Consider the following 17,402-nt stretch of genomic DNA (forward strand, 5'->3'; position numbering starts at 1 on the left):
GGAAGAACATGTTTACGTATCCTGATACCATAAAGCTCCCCTGAACGAAATCAAAGCTTAGCCTTGACCTTACGAAGCTCCTTTGCTTGATCGCGTAACACGCGACGAAGCAGCTTCCCGCTAGGCGATGTTGGGATCGCCGACACAAACTCAACTCCCCCAACCAAATGCTTATAGTGAATCTTGTTTTGGGCAACGTGCTATGCAGAAAAACGCGTGTTCAAGGTACGTGTCCAGCATCGAATCTTAGGCAGGAACTTACCTTGATAATTGACGCCTTGATTGCTTCAGCAGCAGCAGCGCTTTGGCTTGCCCGCTTTGACGCGTCTGCTGTGAGTACCACGTAAGCAAGGGGGACCTCCCCACCTATGTTCATACCTATCAGAATCGATGCAAATCAGGCATATTGAAATGTACACACTGTATTCATCGGGAATGCCAACGACACAGGTGTTGGAGACGTCAGGGTGGTCAAGTAGGCAACCTTCCAGCTCCGCAGGTGCGACCTGGAATCCTTTTACCTTGACATATATGTTAGGTTTGCAGTCCCCATACCAATAACTAGCGAGCTAAAATTACCTTCATGATCTCCTAGCAAAACAGACATCAAGGATCCAAGCATTGAACACAACGTAAACGGCCAGGTAGTCAATTGAGACACTAACCTTTAGCCTATCCAACACAATCATCTCCCCATCTTCCATAATCTTTACCTCATCCCCCGTTCTTACCCATCTACAACGAGTTTAAATCGCGTCAATATAGATCCAATAGAGTTTGCTAATCTCGCCGCCAACGCGACCAATCTAGCAGGTTTACGATATAGCGGATTAACTTACCCATCAAGAAATGTTTCTTTAGTCCTATAGATTAAAAATAAAGATGTGTTAACTCGAGCATAACAATCATAACACCGAGATAGATGCGACCCAGGGTATATCCAAAGGGGGAGATAAATCATCATGAAGCAGAGGAAAAGGACGGTGTTTAAGGGGAGCAGCAAAGAAACGAGAAACTTACGCTTCAGCATTATTTGCGTAGCCCAGCGCGACAGAAGGCGTCCATACGATCAGCTCCCCAGCCTCTCCATAGTCCGCCAACGTTCCATCCTGCTTAACGACGCGCGCTACAATGCCAGGTAGCAGGTGTCCGCTACCTACAGCATTCCGAACATCAACACATTAGCTTTTTTCAAGACATAAACATAACAAGTAGTAAATATGCACGTACTTCCGGACACACCTCGTTTTCGTGTAATAGGCCACATCGTAGTAGCAGTGCACGTTTCCGTCATTCCTGTATTGCAATGTTTAGATTATCAGAATTTGGTTCAAGATCACGTATAGACCCCCAAAACACAAAATACCGCAGACATACCATAAGCTTGACCAATATGCGCATCGGGGAACATGGAAAAGAGTTGTTGGTTCAGTTCATGCGAAAGCGGTGCAGCCCCACACATAATCATCCGGATGTGCTTTCGAAGATCATATTTCTTCGTCGCTGGATGCTACAACCAACTAGCGTCAATTACCCCACTCCCCAAACCAAACGGCTCTCAACACCGCGTATCTACAAAAGGAAGGCTCACCTTGCACAGCAACACCACCTGCGGAGGCACAAGCCTACACAGAGAAATGATCGTCGACGTCGACTCGCAGTCAGCTAAAGATAGCCTATCTCGGAGTAGTGGTAGATCTTACAGGAGATGGCTAATCCGATGCCGAACGATGCTATTCAGCATCTCTACGAAATTGAACTTCGGAATTACCACAAGAGACATCTAGATAGGGTGGTTGCGGGTAAAGGTTGTTGAGCATTACAGCAGCGCTCGCAACGCTATGTGACCAAAACGCATTGACTTACTCCACAGAACAAAATGTAGTGTAGCTAGAAATACCATCAATTAGCAAAAATAACGTTTTATTGGCGCCATTGCTCATGATTTGCTCTGACACAGAGGGGATAAAAGTAGACGCACATTAATGACAAGACCATATATATCTGAGAATGCAGTAATGAATGCTTAGCTCATGGCCGTAGAAAACGTCAAATCAAGCAAACTCACGATAGAAGGGCAACACTAGGCAAGAGTAAAAATATCCAAATGATCAATATAAAGACTTAGTACTATATCACCGAGCCAGTGGCGTTGAAAGTTACAATACGCACCTCCTATCGCGACATCCCCAGGACGAAATCGTTGGTCATTCCAGTCGCAGTAATTTTGGTTCACCTTGTTGTGTGCTGCTATTTGAATGACATTCGCGATCAACGCGAAGTGAGGGATAGCGACAGCCTAGAATAACATACAAATTTCTCGGTCAATGATCGCTTCAAATTGATTGATGATGCTGCAAGAATAAGATGAACAATTCACTGACCTTTGGTCGCCCAGTAGTGCCTGACGAAAAGCTCAGGAATGCCAACTTGGTCTTCGCCTCGCCAGGAGCCAGCCGCCTCTCAACATACCCAACCTTATTCTTCATCCCAAACTCCACCAGGCTGCTGATTGTCTCGTGGCTGCTGCCCCGAAGCACCTCTCCGGAGGTAGTGTTATGACTTACGTCAAACAACACGACGCGCGCAGATGGGAGACCCGCCTCGCGTGCTGCGTCCAGTGCGATTGACAACGACTCCGGGTGGACCATGATGACAGCGGCATTGGTCGCTTGCAATTGATACAGCAGCTCACTGCTCGTGTAATCTGGATTCGCGCCACTGGAAGGTAGACAAGATGGGAAGTAGGGTAGGTTCCATTTCAGCCCCCGCGTCCTGCCGCGGCGCACTAGATGGCGCGAAGAGAAGGGTAGGTTACTTACGATATGACACCCCCGAGTCTGTGTACTGCCCAAATGGCGACAGGGTAGTCTGAGAATCATCACGTATCAGCGCCGGGAGAAGGATATGAAAGTTCTGTAGGAGTGGATTCTGGAAAGCACGAGTATGTAGTACTTACCGACATGATTGCGGCTGAAGACGAGAACTTAACAAGGGAGAGCTTCCATGAGCAACATGAGGCATAGACGGTGAAACATTGCTCGTACCAACGTCGTTCTCTCCTGCAAGCACCATGTAAATGTTGAGTTCACGGTGGCAAGACCCACAATCGATAGTATGAATGCTACACACCGATATTATACTTCAAATGTAGTCCATTCGCAAGCGCGTGAGTACGAGCTCGCAACTAGTCATTGGATTAGGACAATATCAGCAGAATATCCAACAAATACGCACCTCTTCCTCTCCAAACTGCTTCCCATTGTCATCCTGAATCAGCCATGGCACTCCAGCACGCCTTTGTGGGCGACATTCATGATCCGACTCGAAGATAAACTGCGGTATCGTCATATTATCAGGAATAGGGGGTAGAGGTATACCCAGGGCACGTCGCTCCCTTGACTTCATCGATGCAGGCAGAGACGCGGTGGTGGTATCTATTGAAGGCATTGTTGTTACAAACGTTTCAATCGAGAAAAGCGTCTTGTAGCTCTCTCGCGCTTTATATCAGCAAAGCAACGTTCAAACTACCCTCTCCATTCCATGCCCATTTGGTCATCCTTCTTTAGGTGTGCACCCGGAACCGGCTTACTGGAGAAAAAAGGCAAGTTCCCTGACCTTACGTATCAGGTGGTCGGGCAGTCAGCAAAATGTGTGTGTGTCAGTATATCGACCAAAAAGAGACCGTGGATCACGCATATTGAAGTCAGCAGGGACGCGTCGACAGAATACTCTCTTCCCACTTTTCGGTCTTTTCCGCAGTTGTGTAATTTTGAAGTCAGGTTGTCATGCTTAAGCAAATATATAACCAAGGCAAAGGGAGGCATAGGAATTATTGTGGATATTCAGTTGACCAAGAGTTGAATTGAAAGCTGAAGCGCTGACAGCTGAGGTAAAGGGTAAAATTAATAATTCGATAATATAACTTTAAACCGCTTCGGCAACTCTACAATTTTCCCCTCGCCAATGGAGGGTGAGAATCAACATTGGAAATCTGTGACATCACTGCTTGCCGTAAAATTCTCCTCAAGATTTTGCCACTGCCGTTCTTCTGTAAAATTCGGACGACAGGGTTAGTTACGCAACAGTTTCAAGTCTGAGGTGTCAACAAGAAAGATGATATCCGTGGACTACTTACCGGAATCTCGTCGACGATGCGAACGCCGCCTCGTAGGTGTTTGTGTGTAGACTTTCTATTTTCCACATGCTAAACTCGAAACAATAGAGCAAGTCTCGATAAGCCTAAGAAAAGATCATTAAGAATAGTGCCGAACCTTGATTAGACTGTCAGTCAGATATGTCTCCACGCACGAGCCGTCTGTCAGTAGCTCCCTGGCTGCCGCTGTAAGCACAACCAAGGCCATTGGTGCCTCGCCACTACGATTGTTAGGGATCCCAATGACACATGCTTCGGCCACGTCGGGGTGAGATAGAAGGCAATCTTCAAGCTCTGAGGGCGCCACCTGAAATCCGTTTACCTTCATAAACTCCTGAGAGTTTGTCAATTGTAAGCCACTCATTATGGACCGTGAACGACTTGAGTCGTAATAGTGTATACCTTAAGTCGATCGTGTACGAATACCTCTTGATCATCCGTCATGGTAACTTCGTCTCCTGTATGAACCCAGCTTGAAGAAATGAACGTTATCAGCCAGTCAGATAGTTATTGCAGACAAATTACCCATCAATGAAAGTCTCCCTCGTGCTGAAGCAAAGATAAGTCAAATCAAAAATACCAGTGAGAAATTCAGTGACTCGAAGTACGTACGCTGCACTATTGTGGAGGTAGCCCAGTGCCATACCAGGACCTTTGACCACCAGTTCTCCTCTTTCGCCGTATCGAGCAAGGCTACCGTCGGGCTTCAGAACTCGAGCATGGATTCCTGGGAGTAGTTTACCACTGCCTGGTGTATTTCAGTTTCTGCAGTTATTTTGGGCCATATCAAAAATAACCCACTTCCCAAAGAGCCGCGTTTTTGAGAGCCAGAAACCATTGCCAATGACACAGTCATTTCAGTAAGACCTACTGTAAAGTCAACTAGAAGTATGATAGCCATACAAACCTCACGTACCGTAAGCCTGTCCAATCTGTGCAGCAGGAAAGACATCACACAGTCTATTATGTATATCCATTGATAGAGGAGCAGCGCCTAAGTATGAGGTCAATCTATACTCAATAACAGATAAAACATGCGCCTTGTCACCTATCAGAACATATTTGATGTGCGTGAAATTGTACCGTTTAGCTACCGGATTCTACGCTGACCTCATTACAGTCGGGTATTAATTAGCTGATACAGACACGAACCTTGGTAAAATGGATCGCTATCGGTGGAACAATACTTAATTGAATTTTGCCTTCAGTGAGTCTCGACACAGAAGGCGCTACTTGCAAAAATGTGGCACATACATCAGGTGAGATATTCTATGCTTGAATATACTCTGGCACAATGCAGGAAAGTCGTATTTTGGTACGACCACAACAGTCATCTAGATCTTATTAGGCAAATAGACTCTTTCTTACATATAGCAGTCAACTTACTGCACAGAATAGTGCCAAGTGAAGCTAGATTGACGAAGTTCAGCCGAGTTAGCCGGGCGAATGACGTAGGTAAATGCAACCACTGCAACTCACAGAGATAATCAATCCTGCGACGTCTGATCGTGTTTGGTTCAGCGAATCTATTGGAGTATTATCACGTTCTCAAGACCCACGATAGAAAGGCAGAACTATAATTCAGCCTAGTTAACACCGAGCAATTAAATATCGACATTTGGTAAGAATTCTTACCTCCTAATGAGACATCACCTGGTCGATACGTCCAAAGCTCACGCTGGCATGGTGCTCTGTCGACGTGATTGTGAACTGCCATTTGAATGATATTCGCAATGAGAGCATGGTGTGGAATCGCGACAGCCTATAGCAGATATAGAATGGATCCGTTACGATCAATCAGGAAGACGGATGGATGTGCTGAAAAATCGTGCCTTTGGCATCCCTGTAGTACCCGATGACCAGCATAGGATCGCTATCTTTGTCTTGCCTTCCCCTTTTCTTAACTTCGTCTCATGAAATGCCCTAGGATGAACTCTGCCTTGCCGTATAAGGTCAGGCACATTTCGAAAGATCTGATAGTCGTAGATGACACCGAAATTAGTGTTAGGATTGTCAAGAATGATGATTCTGTTAGTTGGCACCCCAGCCAGACTTGCCGCCAGCACCGCTACTCCGAGAAGGGTCGAGTGTACGAAAATGTAGGTTACCCTTGCGGTCGTCAACTGATAGGCCACTTCTTCCGGTTTGAATTGAGGATTTGAAAATCTTTATGTTGGATAGATATATGAGAGCTTCAGAAATGTAACGATTGGCAAATTAACGTACGAGACAACGCCGCCTAGTTTGTGAAAAGCCCATACAGCGACTGGGTAATCTATAAGCGCTCGCATGAGCTCAGTGTTCGGATGTAGAATGTCCATGCATACATATATCATTTGGGCTCAGAATCAAAGCTAAATAATCGTAAGTGCTAAATCCATGGCTATGAGTAGAGGATAAACCTACCTATATCCTTTTCCCCTGCAAAATAGACACGATTGTGGGTTTGAGCGCTTGTGCCGGTGTTCAAATTTAAATAGTTGTATACAGACCGAGATTGAAAGCCAAATAAAGGCCGTTCGCAAGATCGTCGGTCTGAGCTTTGAGCTGATCAAATTTAGCCTTTAGTTGCCGACTCAAGGTCCACAAAATTGTATTCACTCACCGATTCAAAGCTCACCGACCGTCCTGAAGTATCATCTATGAGGCAGGGCATAAGGTTGCTCCTCGTTGGCCGTATATCATGTTCATAATCCAGCATAAATTGAGCGATAGTGAGGTTATCAGGGATATGAGGGAGAAGCTCCTTGTCTGTGTGAAGCTCAGCCATCTTCGGCTGGAATTCGCGTCGCAGGGGAGAAACAATTGACGTTGAAATGTTCCTACTCTTCTTTATACATTGTGTATTTGCCGGCCACGAGCCTGCTTAGAAGATGTTAACTAACGCCAAAAGGAAAAGGGCTCAATAAGATCTGGCCAGATCTGACAATAAAAGCTCATCCTCGAAGACTTCGGGTCCCTGAGGTTTACTATCCTCCCTCTGTCGGTTTAAGGACTGAAAAAAACAAGGCTGATTAATGAGCCGAGGTAGACGAAATAAGACAAATGCTCACACCAACCTCCCTCAGGAGACGGTGCATCTTTTCGTCAAATCGCGAGCACTCGAGAATAGATGGATAATTGCCATTAACGAGATTAAAGGTAAAATATGTTCATCACAGGGAGAATCATCCATCCGGTGTCTTACGGCTGCTAATAGAATTGGCCGGAGGCTGAATTCTTCAGAGGAGTCATGAACGCCGGAAAGACCGAAGCTGATGCTGAAGGTTGTGTAAAGTCGAAGACGTTTAAGATAAGTTGAGGAAGCAAAGCCACAGTTGGGTAAGAACCTGTAGGAAGTTCTCTAGTTCAGATTTGGCAAATTAAACCATGCGTTGTGATATCGGGCGAGTCACAGGGTCTCGGAAGGAAAAAAAAACCAGCAATCAAGTGGTTCGTGGACCGCTGCATTTGAGTGCCATCGCTACAAGTACATCGTGTTCATAAACGCGATAAAATGGGGGTCTCCGATTGGGGCTCTCTCTCCCCAGTGTCCTTCACACCACTCCCATTGTCATTCCCCTTCAGGCCCTTGAACCATGACAGGAGCGTTCCTGGCCTTCCATCTTCTTCCTGAACCTTGGCTTCTGCGATAAGCATCGGCCGGTGTTTATACCACCATCGCATCGCAGCTTCCTTCTCGCGATCTCCAGTCTTCTCAAGCAATTCACTGAAGAGGGCAGCTACCAATTCGGCCTTTTTTCCTTTTCCTTCCGGAGTAGTAGTGTCGCGAGTATCGTCTTGGGGGTATTCCAAGATCAATGACCGAATTCGATCCAGAGCTCGCAGTATCAGAGAAAGAGGTAATGAGGATACGGTCGAGATCAACACCAAGTGTAGTCGATACAGTCGTTCGGCATTTTGGTCATTGTCGTCAGATCGTGCCTTTCCTTTACCTTTCGCATCTTTTGGTAGAGGCGATAGTTCATGAATCGTATCCAAAATTAATTGGATGCAGTACCAGGCGAGTGTATATGAATCATCGGGTCGTTCATCTGAGGTGACAGTGCTTGCGCTCACGCTGGCACTCCGCACAAGAGCCGAATATGCCAGCCGTAGCTGTGGTGTGCTAAGCTTCCCATCCACCGAATTCTAACAGAAAAGTAAATCCAAGGGATAGTGATCAGATTTCTGCGGTAGAAAGAAGAAAGGTAAGGCTAAAATATAGCTATAGCACCGGTTGAATCGGTAGGAAGTGTGCGTCGCATTAACAATTTTCCCAGTCTGGGATTGCTCCAGTATAGCAAACCGCAACTTTTGTAACGCAGGCCGACACCAAGGTAGAGAAAAGAAACCATACACAAAAGCAAAAATAACACTCACGTCAATCAGGCACGAAGCGTAGAATGGAATCATGCGCTTCACAAACGTTGCTGAGAGAACAGATTCCTGGTTTGTACTAGTCGCAAAATCCGCCTCGGGTCCGACATTTTTGTTCTCGTTATCAGAGCTAATCACACTTGATAACACCCTGGCAGCAAAAGATTGCTCAATCATGGGCTTTTGTTTGCCTAAAGAGCCACCCGAGTCCTTTGGAGACAGTTGAACTGGTTCGGTACTCTGATTTCCGGGAAGGTATTGCTGTTGACGCTGAGCGTGCGATGCAAATATGGCAAGGATGACCGAATGAGCAGACTCATACGTCTCCCGATGAGATGGGTCGGAAAGATGCCTATGAAAGACCCGTAAGTAAAAAGCCATAATCTTGTGAAGGTTTGTGAAGAGAAGATGAAACCCTATGGCTACCCGCTAGGTAGCCAGTCAGACGAGAACCTCCCAATGCAGCTCAGTCAATTCAACTTTGACTAATAGTGCACTATATGACTAACGCATCCGCTTTGGTCATAAAATGAAGGCAATTTGGATCATAAAATCAAGACGCCCCTTTACTGGGTAGCTACTCGGTGGCGCAGGTTGTGAGGAAAGTAAAAGGTCAACCGACTCACGGATAGCATACGCCCCATACCCAGTCTCTGATGCATTTATCACTTAAAACTGGGACTAACTGCTCAATACTTGCGAGTACAAAAGCCTGCTTGGCTTGGCGTGGGGATGTTGCCGCTATTGAAAGGTCGGGTCAACCCCCGCAATTTTGATGAAATATGACGTTAAAACCTACCACTTTCCGCCCTTTGAGAGTTAAGAGTGAAGCATATTTGTTGGACATAGGCCTCGGCCTTGAGACCAGAATCCCCAGTTGCTCCATCGCCTTGAGCAAGTATATCTAGGGCGAGATAAAAGGTTTTCTTCAGTTGTTCGAAACCTTGAGATGTCGTAGTAACACCCCCGAACTCTGAGATCACGAAAGAGAGATGGGATAAAATGTGTAATGTTTGCAGTGCCAAAGAAGCAGGGGTGACCTCGAAGGATTGAGGCGATAGGTAAATGGCCGCCGAAAGCACCGAATCGGTCAGCATGATGGTGGTAAAAAGAAGGGTTTTCAGGGTCATCCATATCGACTTGGTAATAGCCTTCGAATCCGATGCTAAAGAAAGCTTATCAGTAGATGGTGAGCTGCGATGGTAGCATCTTCCTACCAATATCAAGATCCGTGAAGCTTGCTAATGGACATGCAATCCAATCGCGTTCGACAACCTTGGTGAGCTCTTGCAGAGTGTCCAATGTTTCAGATATAGTACAAAGTCCATCGGACAGTCTTGATAGAGATGGTGAGTCGATGAGGAGCTCCAAAACATATGCGGTAAATCTTGAAACTGATGCCATAGACTTTGTCAACGGAGAAGATGACATTGATTGCAATGTTTGAGAAAGAGGGGATGTAGGCTAAGGTTCGAGATTTCTCAGTTATGACAGTAAACAAATTGTATGATGAGTTCACCTACCGATATGTGGACTTGGTGATTTGGAGATAGAGTAACAGAGGCGGATACAGATGACAAGAATGTTCCAGCCTTGAAGGCGGATGAAATCGTAGAAGTCAAAAGACGGGCAAGAATGGGCAGAGGAAGTGCCTTCAGTTTATGCCGTGCGACTAGGGGTAGAGACTGGGAAGCAAGAATCAGAACCAATGACAGGATATCTGTCGTGGATATGAGGCAAATGTGTAAGCTGGGAGAGGAAGAACTCGCCTTGACCTGCGGGTTGGAACTCTTTCTCCCATTCCTCAATTCCGCTCGAAGACGGAGAAGTGCTGAAACCATGAGCATACGTATCCATGACTTCGGCGAGAGAAACGACCGTCTCATCTTCTACTCCCGACCTCGCGCTCCCAATGTCCACACCCTCTTTCTTCTCGCCCTTCTGTCCGACTTTCAAGTCCTCAACCCCCAGAAGCAGTCCAGAACACGAGGCAAGCCTCAACACAGGATGTCCGCCTTGAACACCTTTGAGCACATCCGAAACCCACTGACTCATTGTTGTCTGGAGGCTCCTTCCAAGAAGCGTGCTGACTGTTGAACGCGTCTTCGCCGCTTCAGTCAAAGCTCGGTATTTAAGATGTATTCCATGTCGGAAAGCGGTCGAAAATGACTGTAATTTATCATAGGTAAAAGGTTGTGACAAGTAGAAAGGAGAAGATATGGCTGTTGCCGCCAAAGCTGTTGGAAGGGGCCATGCAGTCGCCAGATGGTGTGCTAGAGCTCCTTGAAGTGTCGAAAGGGGGAGTTTGGACGACGTATCATGAAGGTGCGATAGTAAAATAGTATACCCTCGATCTTGAGATGCCATTCCTGGGTTATTTGCACACTTTTTCAGTGTCGATAGGGTATATTATTGAGAAGAAAGAAAATGGAGGTGGAGGTTGGAAGGGAGTAACGCAACTGGGGTTTCGAGCGAAACTATCCGGTTATCAAACCGGGTGTTTACCGGTATGAGTTACCGATTCCCTAAAGATTATTGTAGGTCATTGTAGGTGCAACGATTCAACAAATTCATTGTATCACAAAAATGTTTCCTCTTATGACCCTGGTGTGTTAAGGCTAAGTAGCACAAGTTGTATAGGTACGTCCTATGTGTACATAAAATCCAGAAATCCACATTGTATATCCAAAATCTTCGTCAAGTCAAATTTTCATTCGTTATGCCATGCCAGAAATTACAGCGAGAAACCAGTGCGTCGTCAACTCGTTCCATCACAGAATTTTGTGGATTAAAGAGGATGCGTGAAAAGCTAGAATCACTGTTGACGGGCTATATGACCAGTTCGATATTCAGTCATCTGGTGTCAGTGAGAATTGTACAGTACTAACCTGCCACTCTGGGCCAGATTTGGAAACAGGCTTGCCCGTAGTTACGAATGATGTCAAATACTCTCGCATGATTTCAAAGAGTGCTAGATCATTATGGTCTGCATCTGTAGGGGGGTTAAAGAACGCCTGCAGCTCGTCCTCATGGTTGGAACCCAGGTGAGGATTATCGTAACTATGACGTGGGTCAGGGTCTGCAGGATCCTTAAATTCGCACAAAAGGCGTACTGGTATTGGTATGCAGAATCCCCGAAAGCCGGAACGGCAGGAGTTGCCATTAAAGCACTGCAAATATATCTAGCCTCACCATACATTTGCTGACCTTGCAGGCTAACATTACCACCGAAGTCGTTCAACGGATACAAAGAGAATCCGGTGTTGATGATACTTTCACTAGTCAGATTAGGATACTGTCCAATAAGGAAATTAAAGACAGTGGTTTCTGTTGCGTTTGCCAAAGATGTATTGGCCGCAGGATCCGGGATGGTGGAAGCCCAATGAGCACCTTCATTTGTATTCGAGCCTGAAATGACGGGAATATGGGCGAACCGACCAGCTTGGTAGGCTTCGACTGGCCTTTCCTGAATCAGGGCATTATCGACAACTGGAGCAAAAAGAAATAAAGTATCCGGCCGGGCATCGAGTAGTTTGCTTCCGGCTTTTGCCACCGCAGTGCTGGTGAGTCCGCGAAGGCAGCTTAGTTGTCCTTTTTTGGCGGCGCTCGTTCCGCTTCCGCATCCTCTAGAATGAAGGTTAAAAATAAGAATATAAGAAGGTATATTTAACCCACGCAAGCTGTGCGAATTGCTGAAAGATATCTTCATCGTAGGCATCATTGAATGCAGGCGTGTAGACAAGAGGTGGACTGTCCATTATTGCCGCATGAAAGAGGCCTTCAGTATCTCCACCGTTTGCCATGAGCTGACGGACAGGATCAACGACTGCAGTTACAGTGATATCTACATGAACTTACATGGTACATTATGGATCCTGCTCCTGCAGACTGACCCCACACTGTGACGTGGCTGGTATTAAATTAACATCAAGATGAAACTTATTGATCAGATTTTTTTAGATTTTGCGGGACGCTGCTTACCCGCTGTCCCCTCCAAATTGACCGATGTATCTTTGGACCCATTTCAGAGCAGCCCTCTTGTAACCATATTTAGTAACGTTATGTTTCCCTGAAGAGTGCATGCATCAGATGACATACCTGATCCAAGAGCCCAGCGTTTATTGACCCGTTGCTAGCAATTTCTGATCCTCCTGCAACGTATGACATTATCTTCTGGGGCAATTTATTTGGATATTAGTTGCTACAAACCCAAGAATCCAAATTGGCCGAGACGGTATTCAAAAGAAGCAAATACGAATGGTTGAGAACTTGATGCCATAAGTAAATCGGGAAGAAAGCTATGCGTGCTGCCAGATTGGAATCCCCCACCTACATAGCTGACATGAGATCGACGATCATGGCATCAAAAGTAGGGACTGCTATACCATGGAACCATACTAGTACTGGAAGATTGTCGCCCACATGTGTATTGTTAGGCACAAAGATCTATCAGGCATTTGCTCAATTACGCTCTGGAGCATAGCGCAAAAATTCAGACTGACATTGCCGAAAAGGCAATCCTCAGATGTTTTAGTCGCCACAGTAGTTTGAGTCGTCCGAATGCATTCGGCGCCAAACTTGAAAACAGAAAATCAGGCCCATCCCAGAAAGCATGATAAAGCATAACTTACCTTACTCGCATCCACAGTACCCAAATTCTTGGAAGGAGGAGAAATAGGGGCTGCCCATCGTAGATTTTTCGTCGGAGCGTCTGCAAACTTGACACCTCGGAATGAAATTATCCCATTCGTAGTATTCTGCTTTCCCTTGAATTTCCCGTCTACCAATGCCGATGAAAGATGGTTAGCGTCGATGCCAATATATTAAGGAGCAAAAAAACATACAATCCAACGTCACTGTGGAGCCAATAAGAGCACCCATACTTCTTGTTGTGAGGTCGCATAGTACTAAACGTTGGAGAAAGAAGAGAAGCAGCAGCGACAGTATATAGTGCGTCCTGTCTGCCATTGATCACCGTGAACAGCCTCAAAAGTGATGCAAAAGCAGGAGGCGATACAATTTAGTTGGAAACTTGGGAGAAATGGAGGTGCGTGGAGATAAGGGCCCTATGTAAAATACATGGACTCTACTGCAGCCACAGGCAGCACGCAACTTCCCATGGTAAGAATTCTGAAATAGATACCCAAAAAAAGGTTGACAGTCTTTGTTCGCTCGGTTGGTTGTCGATATGCTTCATAGATATCAAGCTCTATAAAGACCCAGAATTTGTTGCGAGGAATACACAGCAAGATCTTTTTACTGTCGTTTTATATGAAATTTTAGGGAACTAAGGCCTCGACAACTTTCGGGAGTCTGCAAACTGGAGAACAACTCCACTGTGTTCTGACAATAGCGCAGGATAAAAACAGCCGGAACAAACATCCGAAATGCCTGTTGAAGGAGGGTAAAACCGTGGCATATCGGTGTAAAAGATAAGAAAAAGCAGTCTCAAGTCCCGTGGATTGTGTCAGGCTGGGTGCTAGAAGATAGGTTTGAAGAAGAGATTTCAAGTTGAAGTTGCAAGTCGTGCGAAATCGGACAAACACGCGATTACATGCGCCAGTCACATGCTTCTACGCGTCATTTAGACTTTCTTGGCCTTGCCTTGGCCTCGATCGAATGCGAATGGTCTCCAGTGTCAATCATCCAGTCGAGCTAGATCTCAAGTAAAAGAGATAATCTCTCAGAGGAACTGGTAAGCCTTAGACATATACAAAAAAATTTCCCGCTGTATTTTATGTGAGTTCTCCGACTTTGGCCCAAAAAAGGTGCGACAAGAGGCAGAAATATCTATTTTTGGAATGTCTAATATTAGGTCAAACCTCTAAAATTATGTCACTGGCAGTTGTTCTCTTTTGCCAAGCACCGATGGACACCTAGTAATTCGAAGATGGGAGGAACCACACCATGGCCTGACAGAGGAAAACGTTGATGAACTTCTATCTCGCCTACCTAGACAACTTACCGCGCACTCTGAGATAATGGCCACTGCAGTTATTGTGTGCTCGGAGCCTATCTCGTGGATAATCCGTCGGATGCGCAGCTCCCACCTACAGCATATGATTGGATGTCCAGATAAAATTGCAGAAGCTATGGTCATGACTAACATTGTAACCGAGGACAGGTGGTTTGCGAAAAAAAATGGCGCGGACTGTCCGCCAGACTGTCCGCCGGACTGTCCGCCGGACTCATAGGCCTTTGGGTGGGCCTGTGTGACTTGGGTGAGTGACAGCCGTGCTCACTCTGCTCTACAGCGATCAGTGGCCTTCCCCGACACATTACCGCCCTCCGCCCCCCGCCCCCGACCTGGCCATGAGAATGCTAAGTGCCACTGGTTAATATTTTAATGGCACCCCGCCTCTCCTGTATTTTTCCGCCTTTTCCACCAGTTACTCCTGCGGTGTGCTACTTCCATAGACAAGGCCCGTTTAGGTAGTATTTATTGTAGCTGTTTTAGTAGACAATAGATGTAAAATGCTAATACAATTACATCGTTGAACAACTTCTAACCTTGCAACCATTATGTCCTCTTCATCTAGTGCATATTCTTCATCTACTCTCCAATCAATCCTTCAAATCCAAGCTAGTATTGCCAAATATTTGGACTTTGAAGGATGTTTGAAGTTCATTGAACTTATCCAACTCCTAAAGCCAACAATCTGTCTGTCACAACAACCAGGACTAGCAGAATCTGATGCGGGTGAAGACAAATGTCCAGCACGGTTGCGTCTGAACGTACACACTTTTCTCGCACAATCTTTAAGTGTCGATCATGAGGCTATGAAGATTATTTGGCGTGCAATGGCCAATATTGCGTGGAATTTTAGGGTTGATGAAAGCTGTGTTCATTCCTTTGGTCAACGTCATATTCAATGCTTTCTTGACTATGGAAGACAGAATGGCATAGGTGAGTTAGCATATATATCAAGCTAAAACCACTACTAATTCTAAAATCGGAGCCTTTTATCATCTAATGCCTCCTGTTCGTCATTGCCTTGATCCACGATGTGTTATCAAGCCCAAGACTTCTAAAAAGGATGAGCTCCATCGACGTCCACTGAAAGAAGCACATAGCCGTTCTGTTACTGTTTTTACACAATCATTTGGACCCATCCCGGGTATTTCTACTTCAATGTTTTGTTCGGGTATGTGTTTAGTATTGTTATTTTGTTGAAACTCCCCCTTCTAACAATAATAAACGCAGGATGCCAAACTCGATACTACCCTAACTACTGGGTAGATAGAGCACAATCCACTCGGACATTTTACCGTATACATCGCACCTTTCTGCATGTTACAGAAGGAATTTTTATGGACATTGCCACGTTGGAATTGTTTACGACAATGATGTTGACGTCTTGGTAGCTTCTTTCTTTTGTTGTGAATTTCTTCCATTAACTTGGAGTGTACAGGACTTCTGCTTCAAATTGTGCCCGCATCTATAATGAAGCAATAGCTTCAAAGTCCCTGTCATCCTCTCTTCCTGCAGCATATTCCAAAAGCATGGTGCTAGAACACAATGACGTATGGAATGGTCTTAGTCTCTTCTGGCTTCTTGAAGACTCGGAAGAAGAAGATGAGGTCTTACAAATTGACCATGTAGCGCCTAGTCAAGCCATCCGCCTCAGAAAAGCCTTAAAGAGACGGAACCTTCGGATGGCAGGGACTGGTCAGGAAGCTTGGAACCATGTATGTGATTTATGCTGCTGGTATAATGATTTGCCCGATGGAACACAGAGTAAATTTTGAAAATTTATGATTCTAGTGATATATAACTCATGCTTGATTCTAGCTTTCCTTCGTTCTGTGGTTACTGATGGCATAACTATTGGACGGCCTACCTGCTCTATTCATGACTGCGATATTCCTTTGGATTCCGTCAAACATCGGTTCTGCCCTACACATAAAGATCAGAACCTTATCTGTGCGGTTACTAGCTGCTCAGCTCCCATTGATGAGGGCTATCAAACGTGCAGTCTGAAGGATCACCGAGCTCTTGAAGCATACAACGATATCCACAATAAAGCAATGTTTCAATTAAAACTTCGGCTTGCCCGTCTCAAAACCTCACAGCCCACTGATGCCTTTTCCACTGATGATGGCCAGTCAACCATATTTGGCGATGAAGAGGTTTTGATTGACGCCAATGGTGTCTGTGACGAGAAGTCAGAGAAGGGTAATCAAACATTGCGAGCTCGGTTTGGAAGGCGACGCACTCATAATGAAGAGCTGTGTGTGGCATCGTGTGGTGTAATTCTTGGACGAGCAACATTCTATGGTTCAGAGGCCCCAAACGGAGTACGGGTGCGTCATTTTTCTTGCTTCTAGAGAATTGTTGCTTATTTAATTTTCAGACATTTTGGAAGACTTTGTTTCCTACCCAAAAGTCTCTTCCAGGAGTTCTTTGGCACGACAATAACTGTCGAATTATGTTAATGCTTGAAAAGGAGAAAGACACGTACTTTTCCCACTCAGCATTACCCGTTGACGTATTCCATTTCAAGTGTAAACATAAAGCTCAAGACGACAAATGTAATGCCAATTGTAACCCAGCAAAATGGCCCGAGCTTATGACGCCTGATGGGAAGTGGCGTTTTAACTCATCTGCAGCAGAACAAGCCAACGCTTGGCTAGGAGGGTATCAAGCCATTGTTCGTGAGATGCAGGCCGACAGATATGAATTCTTTTTGGACGAGTTAATCAAGAGGCGAAATCGAAACATCATTAAGGATTTGGAGAAAAAAGGGAAAAATCCACATGAAATCCCAAGGGATTTTTTACTCAAGCCAGATACACCCAGAGTCGATTAGTGATATGTAGGAAGTTGTAATAAAGAGCATTAGAAATCATGTTGGAACCTACATTAGTTGTTGTGAACAAGCAGCAA

The 17,402-nt window shown here is 45.4% G+C and overlaps 6 protein-coding genes across 6 annotated transcripts; 2 read left to right on the forward strand and 4 right to left on the reverse strand.

The window, feature by feature from the left end:
• Nucleotides 1-50: 50 nt before the first annotated feature.
• On the reverse strand, nucleotides 51-3,450 carry JR316_0006768 (putative 4-coumarate--CoA ligase 3; the record flags this gene model as incomplete). Its single annotated transcript, XM_047892513.1, has 16 exons — nucleotides 51-200; nucleotides 263-366; nucleotides 422-521; nucleotides 666-735; nucleotides 840-863; nucleotides 1,021-1,156; nucleotides 1,231-1,296; nucleotides 1,378-1,510; nucleotides 1,982-2,004; nucleotides 2,069-2,083; nucleotides 2,173-2,299; nucleotides 2,385-2,788; nucleotides 2,823-2,931; nucleotides 2,960-2,973; nucleotides 3,133-3,187; nucleotides 3,238-3,450. The coding sequence occupies 16 exons, from the start codon at nucleotides 3,448-3,450 to the stop codon at nucleotides 51-53; spliced, it is 1,743 nt and encodes a 580-aa protein (XP_047747795.1).
• A 627-nt stretch (nucleotides 3,451-4,077) lies between these two features.
• Nucleotides 4,078-5,899, reverse strand: JR316_0006769 (4-coumarate--CoA ligase-like 2; the record flags this gene model as incomplete). Its single annotated transcript, XM_047892514.1, has 11 exons — nucleotides 4,078-4,096; nucleotides 4,139-4,207; nucleotides 4,312-4,463; nucleotides 4,559-4,628; nucleotides 4,682-4,705; nucleotides 4,769-4,904; nucleotides 4,958-5,026; nucleotides 5,073-5,150; nucleotides 5,309-5,325; nucleotides 5,411-5,490; nucleotides 5,810-5,899. 11 exons carry the CDS (start codon nucleotides 5,897-5,899, stop codon nucleotides 4,078-4,080), a joined length of 804 nt encoding a protein of 267 aa, XP_047747796.1.
• Nucleotides 5,900-6,069: 170 nt separating this feature from the next.
• On the forward strand, nucleotides 6,070-6,399 carry JR316_0006770 (uncharacterized protein; the record flags this gene model as incomplete). The annotated part of the gene is made up of 2 exons (XM_047892515.1): nucleotides 6,070-6,255; nucleotides 6,349-6,399. The coding sequence occupies 2 exons, from the start codon at nucleotides 6,070-6,072 to the stop codon at nucleotides 6,397-6,399; spliced, it is 237 nt and encodes a 78-aa protein (XP_047747797.1).
• A 1,237-nt stretch (nucleotides 6,400-7,636) lies between these two features.
• JR316_0006771 (uncharacterized protein) lies at nucleotides 7,637-10,882 on the reverse strand (the record flags this gene model as incomplete). The annotated part of the gene is made up of 7 exons (XM_047892516.1): nucleotides 7,637-8,287; nucleotides 8,519-8,867; nucleotides 9,142-9,256; nucleotides 9,315-9,680; nucleotides 9,733-9,979; nucleotides 10,039-10,235; nucleotides 10,285-10,882. The coding sequence occupies 7 exons, from the start codon at nucleotides 10,880-10,882 to the stop codon at nucleotides 7,637-7,639; spliced, it is 2,523 nt and encodes an 840-aa protein (XP_047747798.1).
• A 330-nt stretch (nucleotides 10,883-11,212) lies between these two features.
• On the reverse strand, nucleotides 11,213-13,396 carry JR316_0006772 (Lipase 1; the record flags this gene model as incomplete). The annotated part of the gene is made up of 12 exons (XM_047892517.1): nucleotides 11,213-11,344; nucleotides 11,404-11,575; nucleotides 11,629-12,141; nucleotides 12,191-12,321; nucleotides 12,374-12,425; nucleotides 12,497-12,552; nucleotides 12,614-12,666; nucleotides 12,725-12,844; nucleotides 12,901-12,961; nucleotides 13,018-13,092; nucleotides 13,147-13,295; nucleotides 13,360-13,396. The coding sequence occupies 12 exons, from the start codon at nucleotides 13,394-13,396 to the stop codon at nucleotides 11,213-11,215; spliced, it is 1,551 nt and encodes a 516-aa protein (XP_047747799.1).
• A 1,641-nt stretch (nucleotides 13,397-15,037) lies between these two features.
• Nucleotides 15,038-17,325, forward strand: JR316_0006773 (uncharacterized protein; the record flags this gene model as incomplete). The annotated part of the gene is made up of 6 exons (XM_047892518.1): nucleotides 15,038-15,422; nucleotides 15,475-15,660; nucleotides 15,720-15,876; nucleotides 15,928-16,253; nucleotides 16,308-16,819; nucleotides 16,870-17,325. 6 exons carry the CDS (start codon nucleotides 15,038-15,040, stop codon nucleotides 17,323-17,325), a joined length of 2,022 nt encoding a protein of 673 aa, XP_047747800.1.
• Nucleotides 17,326-17,402: the final 77 nt, after the last annotated feature.

This window comes from Psilocybe cubensis, chromosome 6, assembly GCF_017499595.1.
Source record: "Psilocybe cubensis strain MGC-MH-2018 chromosome 6, whole genome shotgun sequence".
Taxonomy (NCBI): Eukaryota; Fungi; Basidiomycota; class Agaricomycetes; order Agaricales; family Agrocybaceae; genus Psilocybe; species Psilocybe cubensis.